The 24457-nt window shown below is 39.0% G+C and overlaps 1 protein-coding gene across 1 annotated transcript in view; it reads right to left on the reverse strand.

Annotated features, from left to right (window-relative positions):
* CHCHD3 (coiled-coil-helix-coiled-coil-helix domain containing 3) overlaps positions 1–24457 on the reverse strand; it is a gene marked incomplete at both ends in the record, with an annotated part of 279332 nt that overhangs the window by 164205 nt on the left and 90670 nt on the right. The window contains one exon of the mRNA XM_080701232.1: positions 7396–7513. Within this exon, the coding sequence (XP_080557358.1) occupies positions 7396–7513 (118 nt within the window). The remainder of the gene's footprint in view (positions 1–7395; positions 7514–24457) is intronic.

Below are 24457 nucleotides of genomic sequence, written 5' to 3' on the forward strand. Positions count from 1 at the left end.
AACTGTCACAGTTTGAAGCACAAAGAAAACGCAGAATTGAAAAGCACACAGCACAAAATTAATCAATTCTTCCTGATTGCTTCACTGGTGCATTTCAGGCAAAAAGGAAAGTGGGGATGAAAAGTGACATTTTGGTGAAACAGTCACTTAAATTTGCAAAAACTAAATTTATGTATTCACAGTGCCTGTTTTTTTAGTATTACTTATTTCTAAACAGTATAGGGTTTTTACAAATTCAAAAATTATACGTAGAAAAAGAAAATCCCAGGTAATAATGACCTTCCTACAAAAGACTGGACCAGAGACTCTTCCAGGAAAAGCAACCAAATCTAATTGCCCTTCCCATCCCCAGAAGGAACAGTGCCTGCTACACAGCAAGTGCTTCCTAAGTTTGTGATGGAGAAGAACACACAAAGAAACCAAAGTAGCTACTTACCTAGAGCTCTGCCCAACCGGATCATTAGTATAGTGTCTGAAGCCAGGATATTCCCCAGCTCTACACTGAAGGCATACTTCACAAAGTACACTTAACCCAGGACATTTTTTTAAGATTGCTGTTAATTTTTTTTAATTTAAAATAATACAGAGTTGCTAATACTAGAAACTTTGTGGTTTGCTTTGGTACTTCTCTCAGTCTTTTAAATCTAAAATCCTAGGAATGCTATCTCCCAAATATTTGTTGTGTCTCTTCTCTGCCTCCCTGTGAGCGCTACTCTGGGTTAACTAAAGCAAGGCCTTCTCACTGGTCTCTGCTCCCAGCTATGTCCTCTGTTCTAGCCTTCCCACTTCAGTAGCCAGTTATCAAAATGTCTTTTAACTACTGCAGGGACCTGCTTCAAACTTTCCTAAGCGCTCCCCAGGGTTCTTTACAGGCATCTATGGCTCTGATCTCAGCTCTGCCAACCACTTCTGTCTCATCCCTGCATTCTTCTTGCTCTGCATTTCCTACTTGGCAACTCTCTGTAGTGCCCCACTATTCCCATGAGTCCTTGCTTCTGCCTAAACCCAGCTGCAACATCTCCACTCCCCCATTCCAGGGGCAATCCCTACACACAGGCCAAGATCCAGCTCAAGTACCACTTCCCAAAAATCTTCTCTGTGGTCCACTCCCTTCCTCCCATCTCCGGGGCTTCAGGAGATTTATTACTAATTTCTCACTCAACAGTACTTCCTGGCTTCTTACTGTCTGCTTGACCCTGGCTTACATTATGCAATTAAATATGTCACATGAGTGAATACAAGTAGAGCAATGAGTTTCAAGGCGAAGTCCCCACTTGCACAAAAGTGAGAATTCTGCCAAGATGATAAGTAGCATGAAAAGATGTCACCCTTTTAAGCACTATTTTTCATATATGTCTCCCATTATACAGTTAATTCCTTCAGAATAGGATTTCATCTTTTTCATTTATATATCCTTAGTACTTTTCATATAGTAAGCACTAAATAAAACATCTGTTCTAAGAATAAAGGGAAGTATCCCACATTCAAGCTTATATAAGCTCCAGAATACTTAAATGAATATTGTCTTAGGTAAGTAAATTAAGGTTTATTTCAAAGCTTAAATTTAAAAAAGAAAATACTGCAAGTTCTGTGATAATAAAAACTGACTAACAAATCCACATAATAACGGGAAAAAGCGAAACAAACTTTTAATCATTCTTTAATGAAGAAATATAAGTCAAATATAAGTCAAAAAATTATCTTATTATTCTTTAATTTAAAAATCGAATAACACAGCAAATTATCAGGCATCATGTACAAGGTTTTAGTTATTTAATTTTATTTATTTATTTATTTATTTATTTATTTATTTATTTATTGCAGTACTTTGGGTGGAATCCAGGGGCTTTTCTACTTCTGGGCTATAGTCCCAGACCTATTTTATATTTTATTTGGAAACAGCATCTCACTAAGTTGCTGAGAGCCTCACTAAGTAGCTGAGGCTGGCTTCGAACCTGTGCAATCCTCCTGCCTCAGCCTCCCAAGCGCAGGGATTGCAAGCATGCGCCACCATGCCCTGCTCTGTCTACAAGGTTTTAAAAATACACAACATATCAGGCTCTATTAACTTCAGGGGTTCCTTGATCCTATCCTTTTAATGAGCCATTAGTCTTTACAGAAATGCTTTTCTGATCCTAAGACGCATAGAAGTGAATATCCTTTAACATTTTCAGGCAGGTGCTGCCCCCACCAAGCTACCTCTCCAAATGCTATAGATAAAATCACCATATTAAAATACTGGCAACAGTCAATGCAGAGTAGAGAGAAGGCTGGGATACTTTCTAGAGTCTAGAGCAGGATTTACAGCTTGCCCACCTAAAGCAATTCTCTCAAAAAGGAAACTTTTTATCTGATCCTACTGTAAAACTTCAGCTCTGCAATACAGCTAGCTGCTAAAACAACTGTGGGAAGAAAAGCCCCAACTCTCATCTAAGGAGACAGTGATCTAAATTCAATTGCTAAGTGAGTGCAAAGATGGAAAGAAAGAGGTTTTTTTTTTTTTTTTTTTAAGTACAGGTTGGGCATCCCCAATGTGAAAATTCAAAACATTCCACAATCCAGGACTTCTTGTGTGCTGCCAAAAAGCCACAGTGGCAAATTTCATGACTGATCTCGTGACAGATGGCAGTCAAACACAAAAACACTACAAGTACTGGATAAAATTATCTTCACGTTATTTGCATGAGTTGTAAAAGAAACATATATGAATTTTAACTTTAGATCGGGCTCCCATCCCCAAGATACTGTATTATGTATATAAATATTCAAGTTTCAAAAACAAAAATTCTAAAATCCAAAACACCTCTAGTCCCAAGCATTTAGGATGAGGGGCGTTCAGACTGTGCCAACATCACATCAGGCTGCCTAACCGCTCCTACCCCAGTGGTCCTGAAACGCAGCTTTCTAATTGCTGAGATTGGGGAATCCAACTTTACTTTTTTGCAGGCTGCAACACTTGGGTTCTGAACAGGAAGAACAAACTAATGTTTGGTCATCATTCAAAGAGCCCCATATATTAGAGTTAAGAACAGCAGCAGTAGGAACCAGCACTCAGAGCAGAACATTGTTAACATTCTTGGGGTGACTCACATGACTGTGAGTTCTGAAGAGGCCACTTCTCCAGTGAGAGTCAAGGCTGTGATGGTTAGATATAGAATGTTCCCTGAAGAGTTCATTTTTTATGTTCAGGGTTGATGTAACTGAGACATGAGGGTTGTAATCCGATCCGTGGATAAAGCCATGGTAGTGAATTTTGTAGACAAGATGGACAGGTTCAGTGTGCAGAAGAAGGTGGATCCCTGGAGGTGTGGCTTTGAGAACTGTGCTTTTGTCTTTGAATTTCTTTGTGATCTCTCTTGCTTCTGGCCGCCATGATGTGAGAGCAGAGCCCTTGCTCTCTCCCTCTCTCTACCCCCTGTTGCAATGCCCTAGGATCTCAGACCCCGGACTCACATGGGCTGAGCCCTGAATCTCCAAGAAACTGTGAGCACACAAATCTTTCTTCCTCTAAGTCATGTGGTTGGTTGTTTTGGACTATAGCAGTGAGACTACACAACTCTGTTTCAGAGAAAACTGGGAAGCAGAATCTAAACCTCTAAAGCCTATTTGGACTACAGAGAAAGAAGTTTGAAAAATGAAGAAGCACAAAGAACCTTATAAGTTTAAACATTAACAGAAGGTAACAAAATAGAGTATTTATTTCTTAGCAATTTTAATAGTTTCCAAATTGTCTATAATAATTTGTGTTATTTTAAAAATTAGGGAGAAACTTACTGAAATATATTCAGTCATTAGAAAATGAACATACAAAATCATATTCAGTACTATAAAAGGTTTTTTTTGTTGTTTGTTTTGCAGTCCTAGGGATTGAACTCAGGGGCATTCTACGTCTGAGCTACATACACTACACCCCTATTTTTTTATTCTGTATTTTGAAACAGGGTCTCACTAAGTTTCAGGGGCCTCACTATGTAGCTGAAGCTGGCCACAAACCCATGATCCTCCTGTATCAGCCTCTGAAGTACTGTGGTTATAAGTGTGCACCACCATACCCAGCTTAAAAGATTTTGCCACATAGTCTAAAAGTTTTCAAAGGTAAAGGCTACTACAAGAGCAGAAAAAGATGTACGCTATTCTCTATATTTGGGGAAATGTATTTACACACATAAAATAAATGATTCATACAAACAGTAGAAAGTGAAAAGAACTATTCTTTAAAAAAAAAAACCAAAATATTAACATAATTATCTTAGGATAGTGATTCTCTGAGATTTTAATATTTTTTATTTTCTGATCTTTAATCAGTGATTATATACCTCTTCCATGATAATAAATAACAATAAAGGGAAAATTCAGGTAAGTAAATTGGACTTATGCAGTACCTAAATTGCCATAGGCAAGTATGTGGCTCAGGCCATGACTTACCACTCAAATATCTGACAACATTCAAGCTAGGAACTTTAGATTAGCTAACATCCTATTATATAAATTTTACTTTTATTCCCTAAGTGCTTTGAGGATTCTATTTAGCCAATATTGTTATAGGTGGTAAAATTTAGTAGTTGTGAGTACTATAATTTGCAATCTATACCAAACAATTCAAGAATCCTGAGAGATCTACAAAACAGAATGTACAGTATCCATTTCTTATGCTTGAACAATTAAATAAAAAATAAAGGCAGACAAGAGACAAGATTTATTATATCTTTTATTTATAAAAAGGGAAAACAGACTGAAAATATGCTGTACCAACTGAATTATATTACATAATACTTGAGCTACTTTTGGTGAGAAATTTTTTTGTACTTCTGCACATTTTGTGAATACTCTCCTCTTCTTATGCCTTGTTCTGTATGTGTGTGTTTGATGATATTTGAACTTTTGAATCTTAAGCTAAATGAACAAGACAATATATCCAAATTCAGGTGAAAAGAATAGCATGCAAAAGGCCAAAAGGTAGGAGACAAAGAAAAGTGTGAAACAAGGATTCTTCTGCCCACTGAAAGCTGAGAATTTTCCTCCCCTGTTTTCCTCAAACATGAGCATTATTAACCCTCCTTTCCATCCCACCCTCAACCTGCAACTTGGGAGAGAATTTAAAATGCATGGAAATGACCCTTCAACCTACTGGCCTGACTTTTTTTTCTACTTTCTCAAAAAACCCTTAGACATACGGCAGATGTAATCACCAACTGAATTACTCAACAGTTAATGTCTTAAATTCTGGAATTACTTCACTCACGGTGACTGACTACCCTTCCACCTCTCTCAGTCTCTCAAGCCCACTCCATGTGTACTGTGCTAATGGCAGCTGCCAGGCAACTCAATGACCTTTCTTTCTTGGTTGATCCCCACCATTCTGGCTTACCATTTACCCATGCTGCCTGGGTCCTGAATTAATCACTGCAGAAATAGGTTTATTATACAATGACATCCTTTTTTATTTTTTCTATTTGTATCTGCTCATAGGGTGGTTTTTCAAAGAAATAACCAAGATAAAAGAAAGAACAATTTATTGTGTGTATGTGTGTGTGTGCACGTGCATAATATTATGTGCATATATGTGTATATATACACATGTACATATACACATACATATATACATATATATTGAGGGGTGCTGGAGACTGAACCCAGGAAAATTGTACCTCTAAACTACAACCCCAGCCCATTTATTTATTTATTTATTTATTTATTTATTTATTTTGATGCTGGAAATTGAAGCCAGGACTGTTCTACGTCCAGGCAACACCCCCAGACTTATTTTTTATTTTGAAACAGGGTCTCACTAAGTTGCTAAGGCTAGCCTCGAACCTATGATCCTCTTCTCTCAGCCTCCCAAAGACTGGGATTATAGGCATGAGTCACTACGCCTCACATTTATTATATATTTTTCAAAGTACTAGAAGAGAAGTTTCCCACCACAAAGAAATAATGAGAATGGTAAGTAACTTTATTTGACCACTGTGTGCTATAGAGATACTGATTTATCTCACACTACTTCACAGAAAAATAGTCATGTGCCAATTTTTTAAAACTAAAAGAAAGAGCCGGGCATGGTGGCGCACTCTTGTAAGCCCCATGCTTGGGAGACTGAGACAGGAGGATCGCACAAGTTCGAAGCCAGCCTCAGCTACTTAGTGAGGCTCTCAGCAACTTAGTGAGACCCTGATTCCAAATAAAGTATAAAAAAAAGGTAGAAAGCCCCTGGGTTCCACTCTGAGTACCACAAAACAAAACAACACACACAAAAAAAGAAAAAAGCCAATCTTCCCAAAATTAATACATATTTTAGGCAACAAAAAATTAGGTTATGAAAAAAAGATTGAGAGGACAGAAACTGAACCTTTTCTTAGAAAGTTTAGCAATTCCCAAAGGCCTAAGGAACTAGAAACTAGAAACTCTGGCCTTCAAAGTCCTGCAATCAGGTCCCTGCCCCCTGCTCCCGCTCTCTGAGGTCCAGCTGCATTCCAGTGAGAACCTACAGCTCTGAGAAGTGCACGCTGCGCTTTTAGGAAGGCTGAAATGAGGGCTGTGCAGGCAGGACTGCAAGCTGCAATTAGAGCAGCTCCATTTTTATCTAATAATGGACAACCGTTTAATAAACCATGTTGAGTACAGAAGACAGAATATTAGTCAACCATTAAAAACTACATTTCAGCAAAATGCTCTGTGACAGTGGAAAATGCTTAAGATGCTAAGCACAATATGTTGCATTACCCAAATTCTTAAATATGGAATAGGCCTAGAATAAAACATTGTAGAGAGAAACATACTTCAGGGTAAATCACATTTATATCATAAAGACAAATTCATGGGTGCCTTTTCAATTTTCTTTGTTCTATTAATAATTCTTTTTAAAATGTTTATACAATGCTTTAAAATTTTTAAATTTTGTATCAAAAAAATATTGGTTCCCTTAAAATTAAAAGGTTGTTCCCCAAGGCGTTTGCTTGATATTCTCCCCATTTTAAAGCTCAGAGAGCAACTGACCAAACCTTAACTCACCTTTGCTGGAGTTTTCCCAGATGAACACCTAGTAGTTGCCAGCAGAAAGAAAAATGTGAGGCTGCTGGCCCCAGAGGTTTCAAAGATAAGAAAACCAAAAGCAAGGGAGAAGAAAGCAAATAAGCCACACTCCTCTTGGCGTGAGATGTGCGCACACCTGTGTGTTCATCAGTACTCTGGTATATTTGAAGTTACCTGCTTTCGCGTCCTTGGTGGCTAATCTCAAATTGTCAGCTACCTGTCAAAGGCCAAACTCAGGAAAATCTAAGCAAAGAGAACATGAATGTACTCAGCAGTAAGAACAGACACAGAGAACTTAGCACTTCCCAAACATCCAGGATCTGGTTAGAGGCACGAATTCCCACTGAAGCCGGAGGGAGGACTCACCAGGTGCCTGGCCTTCGAGCGCTCCTCCTCACTCAAGATCCGCTCTCGAAGGATAGCCCTGGTCAGCTGCTCATTGGCCGTGGCCCTCTCACGCTCCAGCTCCTTGCTCTGCTTTAGTCTGGAATGACAGGACAGGCTGAACTTAGAGAAATTCTTTGCTCTGTTGTATTTTTTTGTTAAAGGAAATAATTAACTGAAAATAGACAAATATATAACCATGTCAATAGCTGAAACTATCTTGGCCTATAACCTACAAATGCAGGAAATAAAGTAAATTGTCATGCGGCTTCTATCTATACGTTTAAAATAACAAAATTCAATTCTGAGAGAAAGTTTAGTGATATGGCTGCCAAACAACTAAATTTTATAAAGTTCTGCTTAGCTGGGCATGGTGGCACATGCCTGTAATCCCAGTACTTGGGGGAGGCAGAGACAGGAGGGTGGAGGGTTGGCGAACTGCCTCAGTAAGTATTAAGACTCTCACCAACCAGGAAGGCTTTACTTCAAATTAAAAATAAAATAGGCCTGGGGTTATGGCTTAGAGGTAGAATGCCTCTGGGTTCAATCCCCAGTACCATAAAAATTAATTAATTAATTAATTAGTTAGTTAAAAACTTCTGCTTTTGTAAAACTGAAATCTTCCCATATAAAAATTCCACCTCTGGGGCCTCCGTCCAGTCTGGAAATATATCTCATTAAACTACTTAAGAAGGCATCTTTGTGACAAATACTTGAAGGATGGCAGTCAAAATGTCCTCAATCTGATTCCTTACTGAATACACAGCAGGCACTGTGTCAAACATTGAAGATACAGTAGTGCACAAGGTAGATGCCTGTCCTCACGGGGCTGACATGACGGAAGGGATGAACCAGGAACACAATGAAGACATTTTTTGGCCCAAATGCATTATTCCCATTACCCAACAACCCTCATATGCAAATATTGGCAACACCTTTCAGCCGCAGGCTCTCCATTCCTGGAATGTCTCCAAAGTTCCCCCTTGTTCCAAAGTAGACCTAACATTCCAGACAGGGCCTAGCCATAAAAGGCAGCTGAATCTCACCTCACCTGGTCTGTATACAATACTGATTCTATTAACAAAGCATAAGATTGCATTAAGTGTATCAGCAGCCTCATCACACAATTAGAGCATATTAAGTTACAATCCACTAAAACCACTCATTGTACATGATAAAGATAAATTACCTTGGCACCAATTTTTGCCATAGTGCCTGGCACAGACAGGCATTCAGTAATCACTGAATGAGCGAACATTTTAGTCTAATCTCATGGACAAAGATTTTCTGATTGCCTTTTCTTCTCTGAGAGAATAACTCCACTATACCATCATAGCCCCAAAGGAATACGCTATGCTTCAAAAGGAAAAGGTGAAATTGTTATGTTGCTGTGAGTCAGAGTGAAACCCTCCTAAGTGTGAATGATCAGCACCAAATTCTACTCAGTGCTAGTCTATCAAATTTTAGTTTTTAAAAGACTCTTGAAAAGAACTAAGGAAGATAAAACTTCTTGTTACTATTTTTAAACTTCCACATCATCCTGATACTTGGGAATTCTCCGAAATCACTCTCACACGAAATCGCCTTAAAAAATATATTCCAAAATGTTAATGCTTTTTTCCATAAAAACTAAACCTGTGTGGTTTTGTGTTTTGAATAAAAAGAATGGAAACTATTAAGACCTGCACTTTGAAATCTTCTAATGCAAAAGTATCCTTTAGGAAATGTCCCTAAACAACAGGCACAAAGAGGTGCACACAAAGCAAATTTCTCCAGTTGTTTCATAAAGACCACACATGAAATTCAGTGACATCAATGAGATGAAGACACTGACTTCACTGGGCCTGTGAAAGAACAGCAACAACTCCAAGTCCAGCACTTCCTCAGAGCTGCGGTTCTCAAAGTGCAGTCCACAAACCAGCAGCAGTACCTGGGCACTTGTCAGAAATGCAAATTACTGCCAGGCGTGGTGGCACAGGCTGGTAATCCCCACGCTTGGGAGGTGGAGACAGGAGGATCCCACAGGTTTGAAGCCAGCCTCTCTGGCTTAAGAGACCCTGTTTCCAAATAAAAATATAAATAATAGGTCTGGGAGTGTAGCCCGGAGGTAGAAGTGTTTCCAGGAACCTCAGTACCACCAAAAAACAAACAAAAACAAAAGAAATGCAAATTACTGGACATCAGGTGGTGTCCAATAAATCTCATAGCTACTGAATCAGAGAGCATGAGCATAGTATCTAGTAAAGTATCTCTCAATATGCCCTCCAGGTATTTCCGATGCATGCTAAAGTGTAAGAACCATAACCCAACACATAAGTAAATCCTGGAGATATACGAAGAAAAGGGACATCAAAATGAAGTAGCTTGCAATGAGGATAGTGCACTGATCATAGCTGAGGTCACTGAACCAGACTACAAGACTGCGTATGTAAAGCACTTTCATGGGTATATTACTGCAAGCAAAACACATTACCTACGTCACGTGTGAGGTAGAGACTAAAATTAGAATATTCTAGTATTATGGGTTAAAAATATTTTCATATATAGCTGGGCATGGTGGAACATGCTTAAAATCTCAGCACTTGGGAGGCTGAGACAGGAGGATCCAGGTTCGTGGCCAGCCTCAGCTATTTAGTGAGGCCTCAGCAACTTAGTGAGATCCTGTTTCAAAATAAGACTGAAAAAAAAAATTTGAACTGAGGGTGTAGCTCAGAGGTAGAATGCCCCTGGGTTCAGCCACACACACACACACACACACACACACACACACACACACACACACACGACATTATTAATTCATAAATGTAAAAGTGGATTTTATACTACCATATCCTTCAGTATATCAAATTTTGTAGTAAAATTTAACAATAACTGTATTTTTTCCAATTGAGTTAACTTGGATACTAATTTTAATTACAAATGAAGTTATAAGTGGTTAAACTTAGAGAAATATACAAATACAACTTTTGGGAAGTTAATGAAAAAGCAAAAATATAAGCATAAGTCTTCAATATTATAATCAAAAGTTTGCCAAACTTACTACACAGGCAACTCTGTGTAGTAACTCTGAAACTGGATTCCTGAGTGCAAAACAAGTCTCTACACCTACTATCTGAATAAATACCATGTTCTGGACTCTGTAGATATAATCTGGACTAACATGGATTGAAACCTCTGAAATTTAGACCCAAATAAATCTTCCTTACTCTAAGTTGTGGTTGTCAAGTATATGGGTTCACAGCAGTGAGAATGCTGTCTGAAACAAAGGAAAATCCCTAAATTCACTAAATCACTAAATACTATGTGACTGCATAATGGCTCTGTCTTCTCTATCTTCTCTTCCCAATTTTTTTTGGGGGGATCAATAAGGAGTTCTGCTTTACTTTTATTATCTTCAAGGAGTTCCAAAATTAAAGATGTATTCTACTGACTCTAGTTGCCCTTCCCCCTCACATCTGTTCCTTCTTCCCTTCCTTCCTTCCTCACTTGCCCATAAACTCCACAAAGACAAGGAATTGGTCTATTTTGTTGACTGCTATGTCCTCAGTACTTATAACCATGCATGCCTGCCACATAGTAGGTACTTAAGCACACGTGAATTAACAAATGAATGAATGGTCTATTCCCAAACATACACAAAAGTGATTAATAAGGGAGGAGGAGGAGGAGGAGGAGGAGGAGGAGGAGGAGGAGGAGGAGGAGGAAAGAAGGAGGAGGAGGGGAAGAGAAAGAGGAAGAGGAGGAGGAGGAGGAGGAGGAGGAGGAGGAGACGACAACCACGACCACGACCATGACGAAGGCAGAAGGATTTAAGAAATACCTAGAAAGATAAGATGGACCACCTTACCAGGGCCTGGGCACCATGGTATGTGCAACAAATGTAATAAAACCCAGACAGCCTTAAATGGCAGACCAGAGAACGGCACCTACACTCCAGACTCTCCTGGACCCCAACATCTATGTCTAACTCTTGGGTACAGAGAAACTTGTATAAATCTTGGACTAAAAAAATATTATTTTTCTTTCTTAATAAACTCTTATAGTAATTTTCACTTAGCTTTATAACTAGAACTGCATAAATTCTCAAAGTTTATTTTAAAGGAATGTCTGTTCAATGCAGTGACTGTTTAAGAAACAAAATTCTGTATGTTCAAGGAGTTTGGGACTCGGACCCAAAACAAATTCTCATTTCCTATCAGCAACTTAGCTACATAATCTAATAAATCTCAGTTTTCTCGGCTTTAAAATCTGAGGATAGAACCATATAATCTTAAGGTCCCTGGAAGCTTAATGTTTTACAAACACCATACCTTAAACATATTATTCTCTGTTCCTTAACAATTGTTGAAAAGGTAGTCATAGGGGATAAATTAAACAAAGAGGTATTGCCTCCAAATTTTATACTGTTATTATTCTCATTCAATGAACACTTTTTGTGTGTGTGTCTGGTACTGGTGATAAAACCCAGAGGCATTCCACCTCTGAGCTATACCCCCAGCCCTGTTTTTTATTCTTTACTTTGAAACAGGGTCTCGCTAAGTTGCAGAGGGCCTCGCTAAGTAGCTGAGGCTGGCTGAGAACCTACAATTCTCCTGTCTCAGCCCCCCAAGTACTGGGATTACAAGCATGTGTCACCACACTCATATTGAACACTTATATTCCTACTGTGATTCTTACATATCCTATTGGTTAAAAGACCTACATACACACACACACACACACACACACACAGAGTAAGGGTGAAGAGGATTCATAAATCCATTCATTAAATAATTTCTGGGGGACAGACACTACTCTGGTTATTGAGAATAAAGCAGTGCGCAAGAGACATAGTGCCTTCCCTCAGGAGGCTTTATTAAAAGTTGTAAAGTAATAAATGCACCACTTTTTAAAATTGGGTTGCTATGACGCTACACGGGACTGCTATTTGACTTGATGTCTGAAGGACCTTTGCGAGCTGGGTTCACGCCTGTAATCCTAGTACTTGGGAGGGCTTGAGGAGTCTTAGCAATTTCCTCACATCCTCAGCAACTTAACAAGACTCTGTTTCAAAATACAAAATTAACACAAGGCTGGGAGTTGAACTCAAAGACAGAATGCCATTGGGTTCAATTTCCAGTACCTAAAGCAAAACAAAACAAAAAGTAAAGGACATTAGCTGAGCCACCTGGGAAAGCAGAAACTATCTTAAGGGGAAACACCCATAAGGTCCAGAAAGAAATTCCTTTACTTAAGAGTCCTATGGTAGCCTTCAAAGGGTCCCAGAAGTTAAAGCTGCCTCTGCAAAGAATTTGGTTTCTTTCAAAGTACTTTGGAAGGAAAGAGTTTCAGATAAATGGAGCACTTTCATTTTGTCAAGTACGATTAGACATAAAAGCTACAGATGAGAAACTTCTGAATTGTAATCTTCATCTATTTTACCAACTCCCCCCTCCAAAAAAAAATTCACTTACAACAACTTTCCCCTGATAAGTTTCCTCTTCCACTGATTCATTTAAAATCACTTAATGAAACACAACCATTCTACAAAGAAAGAGTGCTTATTATGTCCAAAAGTTTACAGTTCTTTGTACAGACACTGCCCCCACAATTTTATATCCCCTCGAACCACATTGTTCAATGACAGTCTGTGAAAGACATATATGCATGTGGTCAACCAGGTTCATTCTCTGTCTCGGTCTCTCTTTGATTAGTCAAATGAGATGACCCTACTTTCTGGGACCCTGTAAACACTACTGCCTCCATGGGGGAGCTCGAACACAGGAAGCCCTGTTACTTCATCAAAACACCACTGGGGAAGAAGAGGGACACTTGCCCTGGCATGGAAGGCAGTACTTTACTCTTCCTCTTAGATGAAAGAAGATATGGGATAAAATAAGTCTTTCATTAGTAACATGGGTCCCCAAAGATTTAAGAATCATCTCAAAAGAAAACTAAACATACCAAGTGTCCGAGTGAACACATTCCCTTTTTTATTTACTGCCATTCTCTATTTAGCATTTCAGATCTTCTGGTCTAATATTATTCTACATTAAGCCCCTGATTTAAGTTTCATTTAAATTTCCTTCTCTTAAATACATATCTCCCCTCATTTAAATTCTCTAGAGTTTTAAGCAAAGAAGTAGGAGTTTAGTGTAAACTTTTCTTATTTGCATTAAGTAATTGGATAGCTTGCTGAAGCTTAATGAAACAAATACCAGTCTGTGCTGCCCTTACACCTCAAGTCCTGGCAACTTAGCTCTTTTTCTCCGTATATTCTCAATCAGGTGAGAGACTTAAGATATACCAGCAAAATGAATTGAAAAAAATAAAAAAAGACAAATCTCCTATAATAAAAATTACTGCATAGCCTTTCAAAGAGGGGAGGGGCCACTCATATACATTCAGCTCACATACACGTCGGGCATAAAATCTAGTTCTGTTTATTTCAGGCCCAGAGTAAAAACCAGCCAGTATTATTTCATTCTGAAGAACTTAAAGGCTTTAAGAAACTAGAAGGGAAATTTTAAAGATCATTCTACCTAGGCTTTTTTTTTTAACATACTGAACATCATTCTCCAAGAGGATGGCATTATTGTCTCTATTTTTAACATTAGGAAAACTGAGAACTAGTACTGGAGGCTGGAAACACCCTGATCTGATTTCAAAATCCTTATTTCTTAAACTTCTAGAGAGTAGCGCCCCTACAACAATTACTTTCCATTATATATCTCATGTTTGTGATCATACAAAAATAGTAATTAAATCCCATATTATTCATACCTATTTATTTACTTATTTATTTTTGGTGGTACTGGGGATGGAACCCAGGGGCCTTCTACCTCTGGGCTACACTCCCAGACCTATTTTATATTTTATTTGGAAACAGGGTCTCTTAAGGCAGCTAAGGCTGGCTCCGAACCGGGGCGATCCTCCTGTCTCTGCCTCCCAAGCTCGGGGATTGCAAGCTTGCGCCACCACGCCCGGCTTTTATTCATACCTTTTTTATTTGTTTTCTCTATAACAAGTGAGAGTGTGCTGGAGTCTAAAGTATCACCAGCTCTCCCCCCAAGTGCTCTGGTTGCAGCAGCCCTAAATATTTCTCTGAATTTGGATGCTGCTCATTTGGCCATTCACAAATACTCAGATTTATCTTCATGTAGTTGACATGTAAGTAATTCTACACAATTCTAACTAGGAAAATCACCTTATAATTTAATATATAAGGCCATTTTACTACTGAGAAAAAGATAAGAACCTCAGATAATGGATAAAAATAAATGGGAAACTGCAATTGTCAGAGATAAAGTGATCTGACTAAATGATTTATCTAAAATTGAACTATGACCATTATACATTGGCAATACCTACAAAATATTGCAATGTTCTTGATTCAGAAAGACTGTTTCAAACACTAGAAGAGAAAAAGGAGTGACTATAGCCTCAAAGGTCATTTCCAATGCTAATGATAAATTTCAATTTAATGCATTATGTGTCAGACATACTAAACTGGCACTTGAAATACTGTTTATCATTCATTTCTAATCAGAAAAGCTGAGCTGGCTAACTCAAGAAACTAACTGTTAGATTATTAAAAATAATGACAGAACAAGTATATTCCATTCCATTTGTAAGACTTCACAAACATAAAAGTATGTAACAAGCTTAACACTTCTTGGATCAAACTTCTTCAATTCCTGAAAGGAAATGTATACAGATATTCTAAAAAAAATACAGAAACATAAGTGGATGTTAATATAGCCATGTCAAATGCACACATAATATCTGCACTTATGACAAATTAAGAATTGGTTCTAAGCACTTGATGGGTGTAACTCATTTAATCTTCACAGCACCCTATTACATAAGATTATATTTTGGATCAGAAGCAGAGAAATTATGTAAAACTGAGAAGTTCTAAGTAATTTACTGTCACAAAGCCAGAGAGAGATGTGGCCATAATTAAACTCAGTCTGACTTTAGTAGCTCCATCCTTATAGATCTCACACACACACACACACACACACACACACACACACACACACACACCCAACAGAACATAAATGGCATGGGGCTAAGAATCTTGTCTTAAACATCAGTGTCACCCAGATACTTCAAACAATGCCGGGCTCTTAATAGGCATTGAATAAATATTTTTGAGTGCCCTGGAATTTTTCATCACATTGGGGTAGAGTGTTGGAAAAATACATGTTGCCCTCCTACCAGGACCCCCTTCCTCACCTTCACCTATAAGTCTTTGAGATTGGAACTGGCAATTCTACGTTCCTACTGTTGTTTCTACTACTGCATTATTTATGGCCCCGTCCCCAGTTAACCCCTCCCTAATCCCCCTCAGTCATTCCCTTGGTGTCTCTGCTCATCTGATATTGCCTTTATTTCTGAATATCTCTCTAGCTTCCACATATATGAGAGAACATACATCTACTCATTCTTTGGGATTGGCTGTACTCAGTATAATATCTTGACTTCCATTCATTATTCTACAAATGTTAATGTAATTTTGTTCTTCTTAATAGTTGAATAAAATTCCACTGGGTGTGTATTCCAAAGTTTTGTGATCCACTCAGACACTGATGGACATCTAGACTGGTCGATAATTTGGCTGTTGTAAATTGTGCTGCAATGAACATGGATATGCAAGTATATAATATTCTGATTTCATTTCCTTTAGGAAGATACCCAGGAGCACTATCGCTAGGTCATATGGTAGTTCCATTCCCAATCTTCTGAGAAACCTCCACACTGATTTCCAAAGCAGCTCTACTAGATTGCAGTACCACCAGCAGTGCAATAGGGGGTTGCTATTTCCCCACATCCTCGCCAGCATTGACTAACATTTGTGTTCTTGATGACTGCCATCCTAACGGGAGTGAGAACCTCTCACCCAGCACAAAAGTCAACTCAAGACGGTTTAAAGACTTAGAAACTAGACCGGAAACCACAAAACTGCTAGAAGAAGGTATAGGACCAACACTCCAACATTTAGGTACAGGCAGGTATTTCCTCAATAGGACCTGGAAAGCTTAGGAAATTAAAACAAGAATCCATGAATGGGATAGCATTAAATTTAAAAGCTTCTGCTCAGCAAATTATCAAGACTCTACAGAGAGAACTTACAGAATAAGAGAAGATCTTAAGCATCTACTCAACTGACAAAGGTCTAGTATCTAGAATACATAAAGAACTTAAAAAGCCTAACACTATTAAAAAAAAAAAACTCAATTAAAATATGGGCAACCAAACTGAATAGACATTTTTCAAAGAAAGAAATAAAAATGGCCAACAAATATATTTTTAAAAGTTCATTATCTTGAGAAATCAGGTAATGGATATTTTTGAAGGAATGAATATAGTATGAGTATATTTCCCTTTTCTTTCCTCCCAACCCCAGTACTGGGAACTGGACCCAAGGGTGCTCTACCAGTGAGCTACATCCTTCGCCCTTAGGCCTTGGAGTGGCGAACTATGGGTCAAACCTCTGAAACTATATGCCAAATAAAACTCGCCCACTTCTAGGTTGTTCTGATCAGGTATTTTGTGGACAGCAATGAAAAAGCTACATACAACAGCATTGTCTTAAAAACGGAACAACCTTACATCTCGCACACCATATACCGAATAGCTCTCTTAATCCGCATTAAGACCCGGTTCTGAAAATAATCAAGTGGACATTTATTTTGGTCATCGATGTTTCTATGTAAATATTATTTAAAATGGCACTCAGATTTTAACCATCAAGGAAAGTTTCCTCTTTACTGCAAGAGTCTGGATCTTGAATGTCCTAAAGGCCTGTGTATTAAAGTCTTGAGAGCAGTGACAACCTCTTCCTCCTTTTCCTTCCTAGCTCTTCATTAGATGCCACACGCTCCTGCAGAGAGCTCTTACCACAGGCTCAAAGCACCAGGGCTGGACAATTCTGGACCAGGGCCTCCAATACTATGAACCAGAACAAATTCTTCCATTTATTTATTTATTTATTTATTTCTGTACTAGGAATGGAACTCAGGGGCTATCTACCTCCGGGCTACACCCCCAGGCCTATTTTATATTTTATTTGGAAACAGGGTCTCACTAAGTTGCTGAGAGCCTCACTAAGTACCTGAGGCTGGTTTCGGTTTTTTTTTTTTTTTTTGTGGTGGTACTGGGGTTCCTGGAAGCCCTTCTACCTCTGGGCTACACTCTCAGACCTATTTTTTATACTTATTTTTATTTGGAAACAGGGTCTCCTAAGCCAGCGCGCGCGGCTGGCTTTGAACCTGCGTGATCCTCCTGTCTCTGCCTCCCAAGAGCAGGGATTACAAGCGTGCGCCACCACGCCCAGCGTGAGGCTGGTTTCGAACCTTTGGAATCCCCCGTCTCAGCCTCCCAAGCACTGGGATTACAAGCATGCGCCACCACGCCCACTGAAACCTTTCCTTTTCTAAGGTGAGTATTGCAGGTAATTGAAATAGTGGAAAGCTGACTGACACATTTTCCTTTCCACAAGAACATTTTAAAGAAGTAATTTTACTTTAATTCACACTAAAGTTTTGTCAATCTGACATTTACCTGCGTAGCTTCAAAATGATGAAGGAAAAAAACTCAGCCCAAAACTAAAAGGTACAGCTACGGTTAAGGATTATCCACAGCCAAAATCCTAAATGGTTCCCATATCCACCGTCCAGGTAACTGCCTCTTATTTACATATTGTACATTATTTTGTACCTAAAGTTCCTATTTCAGTTCTCATTTGGGAACAAACTACCACCTGCTCTGGAGTTCATGGAACAATATTTTCTCCTACATCACTGAAAAGTACATTTATATCGGAAAAGGATTCTGATTTGGGTTCACAAGTTACTATCACCATATACATGGCATGGCCCTGGTACCCATTTTCCCTCAGCAATCTATAGTCAAATTCTCTTAGAGGAAGACACGCAACCACCCAAAACACTCTTGTTTTCCTCCACTAAAATGACCTAATGACACTTATTACGTGGACTGAATGTTTAGAGGCATCTTAACCCAAGGTAATCAACCTTTTCTCTTCAAGTGTCTACTGGTTGTCATAATACTCAAACTATACCTAAATGGTAGAGAAGGTAAATATACCCACCATTAAGCTGTACCGTATAAGCAGGGCTTGAAACATTTTTTTTTTTTTAGGAGTCGTAGAAGGAAATGCTCAGTCATAACCTGCTGTTTAAAGACATGTTTCCAAAGTATTGACAACCCCGCCCTGTATCATTCTTCATTGGAACAATACTGCAGCTATTTATTAACTAAGACACTGGAGGAGGATACCCATGGATTCAGTCAAAGGAAAAGGAACTTGTGGAGAAATACAGGCACCTCTGTAAAGCCCTTTCACTGGCCCCACTTGGCAAACCTTATGTCCTCCAGCGAGACCATCCAGGGCAGCGGAGCCCTGGGGAGATGACAGCATAAAGTGGAGGTGACCTGAGGGACAAGGATGGATTCTTACAAATGGACACCGTACCTGAGCGACATGGGTGGATTCAGAAAAGGGCACTGTACCTGGAATCTCGGTGTGTTTACATATACAAAAGACGCAAAAAGACTACACATCATTTTGTGCTTATGTACCTTTTTCATAAAGAACACATTTTCCAGGATGCGTATTTGCAATCGTGCCCCTGGTGAGTCTTGGTAAACCTCTGGCCAGAGACAGGGAAGACATTACCATTCTAAGACAAGTGGAGAAACACAATTGATACTTTTATCTCAAAAGACCTTCTGGCTTGAGCCAAACTGCCATCTCTCCTGCTCCTGTTGCACTCAGCCCCTGGAAGGTATGGCTGGCAGAGATGGAGTGGGTGGGCTTGCTACACGCACACACACGCACACACACGCACACAAACACACACACACACACAACCAGAAGTGCACACCAACTCACTCGTGTCCTCTATGGGACACACATGAGCACACACACACGCATGTCCACGCACGCACACACAGAGGTGCACACCAACTCACTCTTGTCCTCTCTATGGGAGGTGCTCCACATCAGAGCTTAGCCTGCTTCTCCATCAAACCCAGAGGAAAGTGTTTTAAGAAAAAAATGACCACACCACATCTTTATTTGCTGTTTTTAAGTCTAGTAGCCTTCTAATTTCTAATCACTTTTATTCATATATTGAACTAATTTGATTGACACATAAAGGTTAATGGCTGTTGTCTTTATAAGCTGTGCTCGTGATCATTACATAATTGTGCTTCTGTATTCTGTTTAGTGTTTATAACCTCTGACCGTACCTTTTCTCATTTCTTTTTGTTTGGTACAGCCTTACTAATCTATTAATTTTTAACCTTTATTAAGGTTACAGCAAATTAGTCTGTCTTAACTGCATTTGATATAATGTGTGTGTGTGTATGTGTGTGTACTTACCTAATTTGGCAGCCTTGATTTTTACACGGGTGATTTACACTGAAATCATTTATTTCCTCCACTGTGTATTATTATTATTATTAATTTTACTTTATTATCTCTTTTTACCCTTTTCTATTTTTCTGACTGTGTCATGTTACTATAGACCCCAACACCAAGGATCCAGAAAAAGATATATGATATTTATCTATTTTATTAGTCGCTTCCATTTTGAACATTCACTTTCCCCCTACTACTGTTTAAAAGCACGGTTCCTATTATTTCCTCAACTACTCCCCAACCAAACCCAGTAAAATGGAATCATTTAAATACTTTTAACTTTCTCCCCAATCCAACACTTGGCTAAGATTTTAGTGCTTTTAACTCATAAATTTCTTAGGCTTTCTCCTTGAGGAGTTCTCTTCAATGTCAAGAATCTTTATTATCACTTTTATGGGATGTCCCCAGCCTATCATTCATTATATATATGAGCCAAAGACTGGTCCTCGTGGGTGCTTTCCCTCCTCTTCCTCTACACTGAGATCTCGGAGACAGTTAGCTGGTTACAGTCCTTTTTTAGGTATTCTCCTCCTAAGATGCACTAGGCTGAGAGATACTGAGCTGACTCCCAGCTTTGCAGCCATCTGCTGCTCTCTTCCTTTTTATAGCTGGTGTCTCTTCAGCTCTGCTGATAGGGGGTGCCAGAGAGCGACGGAAAAGCTGGAGGAAAAGACCCTGGATTTGCTCCTATGAAAGGCCTTGCTGATTCACATCAATAAGGCACTTGGTTCTGCCACAGCAAATGAATCCAGTGTGTCCAAGCTTGCAACCAGCCTCCTGGAGACTTGGCCACTGGGAGTCACTAGCCCTGTCCACCCACCACACACTCCTTAAGCACAGGGCTCAGAGACACCAGCACTAGCCAGGATGCACCCCTCTGGTCTGAGCTGCAGGGTGACAGCCCTCCTCTGAACTGTTACCTCACCTCTTCCCATGGCACCCCAACAGAGATGTGACGACTGCCTCCTGCCATGAGACACGAGTGGCCACCGAACCCTGGAAGTATGGCTAGTCCAAATTGAGAGGGAAGTATAAACCATACACCAAAATTTGAAGGCTCAGTATGAGAAGAGAATGCAGTCTGTCTCATGAGTTCTGTATTGATTACACGTTAAGATGTTAGATAAATAGAATTATTTTCACCTATTTCTTTTTATTTTAGACATAGCTACTAGTAAGTTAATTGCATAGATGATTCACATTATATTTCTATTAAACATCACTGCCTTGGAGTTTAGCTTTTTATTTGTTTAATTTTTGCCTTTAGAGCTTTTAAATGCCTCATTAACAATTCTTACATGAAATTCTCTCTGAAAAAAATAGTGTGTTTTGTCTCTTTAATGGACTCTGCCTACGAGCTGTTTACTTTAACAAGTTTTCTAAATCTTCCCAAATCCATGGCCCTGATTTCACCTCGACAGGTGAGGGAAAGCTCAGCAGAGAATTCTGGGATTTCAGTCCTTTTTCCTGCAAAACTCAAGGTGTCGGTCCATCCTCCAGCTTATAAGATTTTCATTTTATCCTTAGAAGTTTTTTCTCTTTATCCTTCAGAAATTTTAGCAGTCTATGACTAGGTGTGTACCTTTTCTCATCAATGCTGCCTAGAATAAAACATCCTTTCAATTTACAGGCTTCCAGTCTTTCTTCAGCTCAGGGAAAAAAAATGTTTTATATCATTTAATTATCACCTCTAACTTTTCCCTTTGTCTCCTTCTAGAATTCAGTCTATTTCATCAAATGAACCATGCATGGGGTTACTGATCCCCACTCTTTAATATCTATGAAATCAAGATGCATCCTAAAACTGATGGTGTCTTACAATCACACGACAATAGCTCCCAATGCTGGAAACACCAAAGCATAACTGAACTACTTCGAGAATTCTTAGGAGACGCTGTCTTTTCTGAGTGCTTTCTCTTCTGATGCATCTCTCTGGCCAGTGTCCAGTAGATGTCACCTGATTTCAATCTCCCTACTTGCCTATGCACATCCCCGCTGGGCTACCTCAAGGGGAGGAACCTGCTGACAAGTGGGAGACTAGGTGGCCTCGGCCTCTATGACCCGGGGGCACGGCAATGACTGGCGAGGTTAGCCCCTGAGGAAGTCTGTGTGTGCCCATCTCCCCACACCCTGCCCACCAAGCCAGCGGACATACAGAGACGTGTACACCAAGGGGTTCTCCTTGGAATAGTCACAACGACTGGGCCCAGTTCTCCAGATGCTTGAGCTACGCCAAAACAAAGCCAAGGGCTCACACCTATGGTCAGACACTCTGCTAAGAAAAAACTGGAAATTAGAATGAAACTGAAAAAAGATGGCAGAAATGCTCTCAGCCTCCCAACTCCCTAGACTCCTCTCCACTTAAAAAAATTACTCTATTTTTTTTTAACCATTAAACAGTTATTTAAAGAATTTTAGGGCAGAACTAATAAAAATCTGGATGAGGCAATCTAGAGCACCAACATTAATTCTCAGGAGATAATTCCTCTGTATCATCTTTCAATTTTTCACCATCAGCCATATACTCCTAAAGAGAAAGGGTTAACAAAAGCCCTTGTACTGGAAGCACTATGAAGTGTCTGTATACAAACAGGATGAAAACTACTAACATAGGACACAAATCAGAGTCATTTCAACAAGCCAAAGAAGGACATAGTCTATTCTATAGGTCACTAATAACAATCAGACATAATTGGAGGGCAGATTTTAGACAATCTAGTAACAGACGGCCTATATTGCAGATCGCTGCCTTTGACTAAATATTGCACAGTGGCGAGTCTAAGGCTGAACTCCATGGCAAGCCTATTTTATAATGCAGGTGAAAGATGTGGCCGGTTGCCATACAGGTCAAATGACCCAAGGAAGAGTGGCATTCTTTTTTGAAAGTTGAAGAACATAATGAAGTTGCATAAGAAACAAGACAACAAACTGCCAAAGGAATATAGGCTGCAAAACCAATTCTGTTCTCAAAATTACTTGAAATCTCCCTCCAACAAAAGGATAAAGTCTCTTAAGAATCAAATTTTACATCATTGGTTATGACTAGTTTTTATTACTGGCTAGTTAAGCAAACACCTTAGAAAAGAATTTTTATCAATCTCATTTCTAAAGATGGCCTTATGTCTTTTAACTCAACTACTCTGCAACCTCCAAAGGAACACAAAAAGTTGAAGGAGCCTGTCTACTGGACAAAATGCGGGGTTCTAATCGGTCACCTTGGCACACACAGATAACATCAGCAAGGCCCTGTCTGCTCCACATTCTCCTAAGATAACAGCAATCAATTACTGTGGCCCTGACACTATTCATTAGCTAAAACTTCATTCCTTGTCAGATGTTTCACTTCTTGTATCACCTATAAAATCATGCTTTAAAAATCAACAAATTATAATAAAAAAATGTTGATTTGAAAGCCACACAAAGCAGTAAACTTAATTTCATTTTATTTTAATTTTCACCTTATAAACCTAAGATGATATGGCAGAATTGTGTAAAAAGAAAAAAAGAGAGAAAAAAAATTGTAAAAAATTTTTCTGGTGTTACCTGCTCTCATTTTAGGATAACTCATGTTCATTCCCTTACTTGATATTTTCTCTCTTAAAACTACTTTGAGGTATGTTTGCCATGTAAAAAACTGGACATGATACGTGTAGAAACAACCATTAAATTATTACCACTATCAAGGCCCTTAAACCTCCCCAAGTTTATTTACACCTCCTTTATTATTGTGCTGTTTTGGTTTCTGAGGTGAGTGTGTGTGTGTGTGTGTGTGTGTGTGTGTGTGTGTGTGTGTGTGTGTGTTAAGAGCACAATAGAAGAGCGACCCTCTCAACAAATTAATGCATTAAAAACAGTATTGTTAGATATAAACACTATGCTGTACCTTTACTTTATATTTCCTATCTCTGACTCAAATGTTAAACCAAAACAAAAAAACAAAAGGAAAAAGAAATCGACAACAAACAAATGAGGTTGCCTGAATCAAAGTGCATTTTAAAAAAAATAAAAAGCACTTCCTGTGAATCTAATGCGTAGACGATACTATGGAGACAAGGAATCGGCCAGCAGGAGACAAAGCATGGCACCCTGGCTTCGCTCTCACAAAGTCTATCAGAAGCACGATTGCAACTCCTTCCAACAAAAGGCCTCAGACCCATGTGGTCCTTTCACTTTCTACTCCATTTTCCTTCTTGTTAAGAATGTCTTAACATATAACTACTTCATTTAAATTTTGAAAATACATCATATTCTACTATTAATAATGCTATAATAGCCAGCATTTTAAAAGTACCTCCTTAGGCCTGGTATTTCAACAGGTGCTTCGTTAATTCTTTGCAAAATAATTCCTTGTATTACCCTCTGAGAACTAAAGAAACCAAAGCTGAGAGCTGTTAAGCAACTTGCTCAAAATCACACAGGCAAGTATATGGCATAATTCATATTCTAGGTTTATGATTACAAAAATCACGTGCTAGTCATTTGAGCTACACGATCATGATATGGCATGAACCAAAATGCGTAGACTCAAAGTGTTCTGGTTCCAAGAACACTTTCTTGCTGCCCTAACAAAGGCCTTCCATCTGTGGCCCATTGTGCAGGGCAAGGTCACAT

Source organism: Muscardinus avellanarius (genome assembly GCF_963383645.1).
Source record: "Muscardinus avellanarius genome assembly, chromosome: 9".
Taxonomy (NCBI): Eukaryota; Metazoa; Chordata; class Mammalia; order Rodentia; family Gliridae; genus Muscardinus; species Muscardinus avellanarius.